The 7,500-nt window shown below is 45.6% G+C and overlaps 1 protein-coding gene across 1 annotated transcript in view; it reads left to right on the top strand.

Moving 5' to 3' along the window:
• Positions 1-7,500, top strand: part of LOC122249983 (uncharacterized) — a 136,182-nt gene that overhangs the window by 117,149 nt on the left and 11,533 nt on the right. Inside the window, exon 2 of the mRNA XM_043011219.2 lies at positions 38-97. Within this exon, the coding sequence (XP_042867153.2) occupies positions 38-97 (60 nt within the window). The remainder of the gene's footprint in view (positions 1-37; positions 98-7,500) is intronic.

The raw sequence follows: 7,500 nt of genomic DNA, 5'->3' as shown, positions 1-7,500 counted from the left end.
CAACGTGTTATTAACTGTTCCTTCCTTTTGTTCACAGTTCACGGCGCCGATGGAGGACCGGGATGCCAAATGTCGCAAGAATTCCGATTGCTTCATGGTGAGTAAGGATTAAGAGAAAATGGGGAAAGAGTAAAGGGGAAATAGGGAGAGGGGTTCAGGAATAAAAGAAATTGGGGTGAAGGAGTAAAGTGAAATAGGGTTGGTTTTAAGGGTTAAGGGAATTTGGGGAGGGGGAAGGGTTAAGGGGAAATGGGGAATTGGGAAAGGGGGAAGGTTGAGTTTGGTTATGGATCAGAGAGTGTTTTTAAGGACCCTAATGGAAGCTGGTGTACGAATCATGCTCAAGGTGGGAGCTTCCGAGTTTTATGCGCGCGCGTGTGTGTGACAGACAGACAGACAGACAGACAGACAGACAGACAGACAGACAGACAGACAGACAGACAGACAGACAGACAGACAGACAGAAACACACACACACAGACACATAGACACACACACAGACAGACAGAGAGACAGTGTGTGTGTGTGTGTGTGTGTGTGTGTGTGTGTGTGTGTGTGTGTGTGTGTGTGTGTGTGTGTGTGTGTGTGCGCGTGTGTGTGTGTGTGTGTGTGTGTGTGTGCGTGCGCTTGCTTTTGGGTGCGCTTGCGTCTGTGTGTGTGCCTGTGTTTACATGTCAGCTGGAGGATGATGAAGAGCCCCGAGAAGAATGGTTTTACGTTAAATGCGGCTGTATATTTCCGTCACGTAGCTCGTTAGTTGCACTCCTGGGTTTGTTGGTGGCGGTAGTCGTCCCAGCAGGCGTCCAGGGGTGGGGTAGGGGTGGGGGGGAGGTGGGAGATAGGAGGTTGCTTGAGTAGTGTCCCTCCCCCCCCCCCCTCCCGAGCGCTCTTCCCTCACTCTCCCCTTGTGTCTTCCCTCTCGCTACTCCTCTTCCTTTCCCCTCCCCCTTCCCCCACTCCCCCGTCCCGCACTCCCCCACCCCTTCCCCTTTCCCCAATTCTTTCCTCATATTTGTAGCTTTGCCTTTCAGTTATTCAATTTTCTCTTATTTGCCAACTTTTATTTGACCTTTTCTCCCTCTCTCTTTTTTGCCAAAATTTATTATAGAGTTTTAAGATTCTATCTCTGAGCGAAGGAGAATCTGTTTTTGACTTCTAATTGATCTAGAAGTTGTTGTTGTCTTTGTCTTTATTTATTTTCTTTTTTCTCTTGTATCGTTTTCTATGTTGTTTTAGATCTTTTTTTTTGTATTCGATCCGCCTTTTTAGGTCTCAAATGCGCTCTCTCTCTCTCTCTCTCTCTCTCTCTCTCTCTCTCTCTCTCTCTCTCTCTCTCTCTCTCTCTCTCTCTCTCTCTCTCTCTCTCTCTCTCTCCTCCTCTCCCCCCTCCCTCTCCCTCTCCCTCTCTCCCTCCCACCCTCTCTCCTCCTCCCACTCTCTTTATCTCTCTCCCAATCACTCTCTGTCTGTCTGTCTGTCTGTCTGTGTCTAGCTTCCTTTCTTAGGTCTATTCTCTGCATTCCCTTGCACTCGCAGGCGCCTTACACGCACACAATAAAACGCTGAAGAAACGAACCCCTTTTCTCCTCCCCGCAATCATTCTTTTCCTTCTTTCCTCTTCCCTTTATTGTCTCCCCTTTCATCTCCCCACCATTATCCTTCCTTTCCCTCCTTCTGCAGCATTTTTTCATTGAGTAATTTCCTTATCTTTCCCCATTTTCATTAATCTTCCACTTGTTCCCTCTTTCCTTCTCTCCGTTATTCTACTGTCTTTCTTCATCACTCTTTCCTCAACATTCTCCCCTGTTTCCTTCGTATTGCTTTTCCTCTTCTGTTTCCTTCTTCTTCCCTTTCCTCATGCATTCGCCTACGTTCTCTCTAGTTCCTATGACTCTTCCCATTTTCTCTCTAACCTCTCTTCTCTCCTCCTCTTCCCTTATTCCATTCCCTCTTTTTCCCCTCCTCTTCCGTTCTTCTTCCCTCTCCTTCTACCTCATATCCCCCTCTCCTCACGTTCCCTTCCTCTCCCGTGCTTCTTCCTTCTCCTGCTCTCTCTTCCACCCCTCCCCCTCCCCCTTCCCCCGTCCCCCTTCCCCCGTCCCCCTTCCCCCGTCCCCCCTCTTCCCTTTCACTCCCCTTCAGTCCCTTCCCCTTTATTGAAAGGACCTCCCCTGCAGAGAGTAAAGTGTAGGTTGTCAGAGCTATTCAATCGGCGACAAGCGTGGCTGCAACGATGCCCTTTGGCTGCGTGGTCGAGTGGGTAAGGTTGCTCGGCCATTGGTTCCCGGGTCGTGTCTTGCCCGTAGAGTGATGTTGCGTGCTTTTGTGTGATGTGTTTCTCTTTGCTGTGTACGGATTTCGTGTGATTTTGATGTATTGCTGTGTGCTCTGGTGTGTTATTTTTTGGGGGTGATTTTTGGATGTTGGTGTATTTCTCTGTCCTTTTGGTGAGATTTTTCTGGGATTTACCATGTGTTGATTTGATTTATTTTTATTATATGAGATATGCTATAAATTTGCGTGTGTGTTTATGTATTTTGTGTATCATGGTGTGATTCCAGATGAAGTTCTGGGCTTGTATGTGGTTTGCTTTGATTTTGTGAAACGATGTATCACGTTTTTTTATATATAATGCGTTATGTTGCGATGTGTTGTGTTTTTAGTGCTGTGATTTGGCCTAATGTGATGCGTTATGATGAGCTGTACACTATAATGCTGTGGCCGCGCTGTGATTTGCTGTGTTGTGGTGTTATTCGCCGTTGCCCCGTCGAGTTGATTATCTGCTTTGGATTTGTTTAGCCATTCACATATAATTGATCCATACCTTTGATTATTATATGATTAAATTAAAAAATGTTCCGTCGACAATCGAAATGCATAGTCAGGATTGAAAAGCATGTACGAAAGATTTAGAAACTAAAATAATAAAGAAAGACACGTATGAAGGAGAAAATGTTGAAAGAACGACAGGTTTAAAAGACAGGAGCAACTGTCGATGATAGAAGAAAAGAGATTTGAAAATGTGAATAAATATATTGATATTACATGCTAAAAAAAAAGATACAAAGACAATTAACAAGCAGTGAAAACGAAAGACACAAAGACAAAATTATAAAAACGAAGGTATACATAAATAAAATCTAGAGGCAAAAAAAAAAAAATCAGAAGTCAATAAAAAAGAAAGTTTTCGAACAAGTAAATAGAAATCAGAAAACGGGGAAAAAAAAGAAAACGGAGAGAAGAAACGAACAAGGTAACAGCACATGACAAGCAGGAGGCAGTCATGTGTGAATGCTTTTGGTTGGTAAGCGTTTGCGCGGGGTATGGGGTGGGGGGGGTGGGGTAAGGGGTTAGGGGTATGGGATAGATGGAACGAGGGGGGCGAGGAAGAGGGGAGAGGGTGGAACGGGTTGGGAGGGAGTGGAAAGGATGGGGAAGGGGGTGGAAAAGAGAAGGAGGGGGTGGAGATGGTGGTGGAGGGTGTGAGGAGGAGGAAGTATGGGGGGAGGGTGGAGGTGAAATAAAAAGATACAGGGGGAGGGAGAGAGGAATAAGAAGGGAAGGAGAAGGAGGTGGAGGTTCGGATGATAAGAACATTAGGGAAAGCAGGAGGTGAAAGATAGAAAAGGAAGAAGAAAAACAAGAAGAAGAAATAAAGAAAACGAAAAAGGAAAAAAAAGACAGGAAGAAGAAGAACAACAAAAACAATAGGAAAAAGAAGAAGAACAAGAACAAGATCAAGAACAAGAAGAAGAAAGAGAGAAAGTAAGAAAAGGCGATAAGAACCTCGAGCAATTAGAGCTGATCTCAGAGGAAGGAGCGAGAAGCGACAGCGAGACCAAGAGAAGATCTTCCGGAGATAAAGACTTAGTGATTATTTATTTATTTATTTATTTATTTATTTACTTTCATTAGTGGCGTCAACAGAAGATGGTGATAGAAGTGAATTTTGGTGATGAGCGTCGTGATGATGGTGATGAAGGGGTGTAATAGCAATGGCACTTAGGCCATGTGGAAAGGATATGGGTGGGTAAAATAGCGGCAGTGTGTGTGTGTGTGTGTGTGTGTGTGTGTGTGTGTGTGTGTGTGTGTGTGTCTTTGCATGTTTGCTATCCCTCTGTGCCTAGCTAAATGCCCGGCTCTTTCTGCCCGTCATGCAGCATGAAGTGGCGGGGAATCACCTGTTTCTGGCTCTAATCCGTTAATGCATTTAACATGAAGAGCTCGACCGCCCTCTCTCGGTGGGCGTCCGGACTACTCTTGAGCTCCACCACGCGCCCACCGCCCACGGGGGCGCTAATCCCTTGCTTTATGTGTTTCACTGCGTCGGCCGAGCACTGTGTTGCCGCCGAGTGCGCTGCGGAGGGAATCCTGCTGCCCCTGCGCCTTAGGGCTCCGTGGCCGGGAATGCCTCCCTCCTTCTCGCCACTTTCCTTACTCTGCTTCGTTTTCTTTTTCTAGTTATCTGGTTTTTCTTCTCGTTTTTTCTTTTCCTTCTTATTTTCTTGTTATTTTTCAGTTTCTTCTCATTATTTTTCTTCTTCTTCTTCTTCTTTTCCTTTTTTGTTCTACTCCTTCCTTTTCTTTTCTGCTCCTTTTCTTCTTTCGTTTTCTTTTCTTTGATTTTGCGTGTTCTTTCTGTCACTTTTCTTTCTTATATTCCATCAAAAAAGAGGAGACGAAAAATAGAATAAAAGAAAATATAGTATAAAAAAAGTAAGAAGAAAAAGACAAAGGAAGAAAAAAGAAGGAACTCTGTAACTGCCAAGAACTAAACTGACTGAATGAGAACACAGAGAAAACGAAAAAAAGAAAAGAAAAAAGAAATAGAACGGCGAATAAGCAGAGTTAGCACATTTAGCACATTTAGCAGTATCAGTAGAGTCAGCAGTATTACCACAATTAGCAGTGTCAATGCCGTTAGCAAAGTCACCAAACCAAGCACATTTAACAAAATCAACAGTATTCAGTTAGAAGACTTAGCGGAATCAGCAGACTCAGTATAGCAAAGTCAGCAGAATAAGTACAGAATCAGTGGAATCAGTACAGCAGAGCCAGTGCAATCAACAGATGCAACATAGCAAAGTCAGCGGAATCAGCAGAATCAGCGCAGCAGAATCAGCATTAATACAAGGAGATCAACGGGCCTGGCTGTTTAGTCCGGTCACCTTGCAGAAAGAAACGGCTGTCGGAGCGCTGAAAGACATGATTCCTCTCAGTTAAATGGCTGGAAAAGGGCTGGGGGTGGGGGTGGGGGTGGGGGGTAGGGATTGGGAGAGAGAGAGAGCTCCTGAAGTGACTCGATTGGACTCCCCGCGCTTTTTTTTCTTTCTTTCTTTCTTTCTTTCTTTCTTTCTTTCTTTCTCTGTTATTTGGGCAAGCGAGGGAAGGCTGAAATGATACCGAATATCGTTTTATATTGTATGTGTAGAAAATGTACGAGTAGGGTTGAATAATTTCTCAGTACGATGTATGTACTAAGTACCTTTATTTTTGTTTACGTGTTATGAACTCTTCTTTATATTTATGATTAGACAAAGATAGGTAGATTACTCGAGGAAAAGACGCACTTTGGAACATGAGCGAAACATAGCCTATGTATATAGAGACTAAGAAAGAGAGGTTGTAGTGTGAATTTTTTATATTTTTGTGGTGATGTGACGGCTTTTATGAGTGTGTTTTGAGAATTCTTAGAAATTGTATGTATTTTTTTTTCTGCTGGTAGAGGAAATTCGATTACCGATTAGTTTTTGTTTCTATGATAAATACGATCTAGAAATGGGGAATAAACCTGTTTATTTCCAAAATACGATATAAATGTAATAGTTATTACACATGCAACTTTTTGATAAACTTGTTACTGTTTACATTACTTACAACTCTCTATCTATCTATCTATCTATCTATCTATCTATCTATATATCTATCTCTCTGTCTCTATCTCTATCTCTATCTCTCCATCTCTCTGAGCGTGTATGTGTGTATGCATGTGAATGTGTTTTGGGTACATATTTATGCGTAAGTGTGTGTGTTTCCCAGACCTGTCGTGTTCTGTGAAATATGTCCCTTGCCTTTTTCCTCGGTAGGCCTGAAAGATCCTCCCCCCCCCCCTTTGTGATCTCCCAGGATCGTCTTAGCATTTATTGTGTTGTCGTCTTAAAGACCCTTCTAACTTGCGGTTTCGTCTTAAAGCTTCCATTCCCTACTAACGCTTAGACCCACCCCCGTCTAACAGCCCGTAACACCCCTCCCTCCCTCCCTCCTTCCCTCCCTTATTTTCTTCTTCTCCTTCTTCTTCTTCTTCTCCTCCTCTTTTTCCTTCTTCTCCTCCTGTTTCGTTTCCTTTCCTTTCTCTTGTATTTCTTTTCTTCTTCCTTTTCTTCATCTTCTCCGTTTTCCTCCTCCTCCTCCTTCTCCTCCGGATTCTCTCCTCCTTTTGATTTCCATCTTCTTCTTCCTTCTCCTTCTCCTCCTCTTCCTCCTCCTCCTCCTCCTCCTCCTCCTCCTCCTCCTCCTCCCCCACCTGCTCCTCCTCATCCACCTGCTCCTCCTCCTCTTCCTTCTCCCCCCTTCTCCCCCACATTTCGGTAGGAGTAATATGGCTTTTAATACCCTACGTAATCCTGGCCCGGGGTCATGGTTGGGGTCACAGAGGGGGGGGGTGAAGTGGCAGGAGAGGAGGTCAGAGGAGGGGGGGAGGGGTAGGGACCTAGGTGATAGTAGGGTCGGAAGGAGGGGGTATGAAAGGGAGGGGATGGGGAGGGAGCGGGGGAAGGGAGTGGGTGATGGAGGTGAGGAGGAGGAAGCGAGAGATGGAGGAGAGGGGAATGGAGGAGGGGGATTGTAGAGGTGGATGGAGGAGGGGGAGGGAGATGGAAGGATTGAGAGGGGGAGAGAATGAAGCAGGGAGCAGGGATGGTGAGGAGGAAGAAGGGGAGGGGACGAGGGGGGAGGGGAGGGGTATTTAGGGGTACGATAGGCCGTGACGCAAATCCGACAAGTTGGGCCGAGTGCCGATCCCAGCGCCGCGCCGCCGAGGGTTAGGCTTGACGGGGGTGGCGGTGGACACCGCGCGACGTCGAAGTGGTGATGTGGCTGGTGGTGGTGACCTGGTGCTGCGTGAGTGGTGATGTGGCTGGTGGTGGTGACCTGGTGCTGCGTGAGTGGTGATGTGGCTGGTGATGATCTGGTGTTGCTGTAACTGTGGTGATGGAAATGATGTAGTGAGGGAGGTGGTGTGGTGGCGGAGGCAGGAGGATAGCTTATACCAGGCGTGAGTTAGGGTTGTGTATGGTGACTTGGTTATAGTGAAGGAAGGCCTGGTTTTATGTAACGAAATTGACACAGGATTTGCTTGTGACCTATTCTCGTGTGAGAGGTGAGCTGAGTGCAGTGACGATGGCGACTTCTTTTACGGGTTATGAACTGGATATGGTGAATGATGGTGACCTTCTCCTTAGCAAGAGATGATATGGTTATAGTGATATAGTGATAGCGGTG

This window comes from Penaeus japonicus, unplaced genomic scaffold (genome assembly GCF_977035675.1).
Source record: "Penaeus japonicus unplaced genomic scaffold, GWHDUDI00000001_assembly GWHDUDI00000016, whole genome shotgun sequence".
Taxonomy (NCBI): Eukaryota; Metazoa; Arthropoda; class Malacostraca; order Decapoda; family Penaeidae; genus Penaeus; species Penaeus japonicus.
The sequence above is the reverse complement of the archived record's forward strand: the minus strand, read 5'-3'. Positions and strand labels throughout refer to the sequence as shown.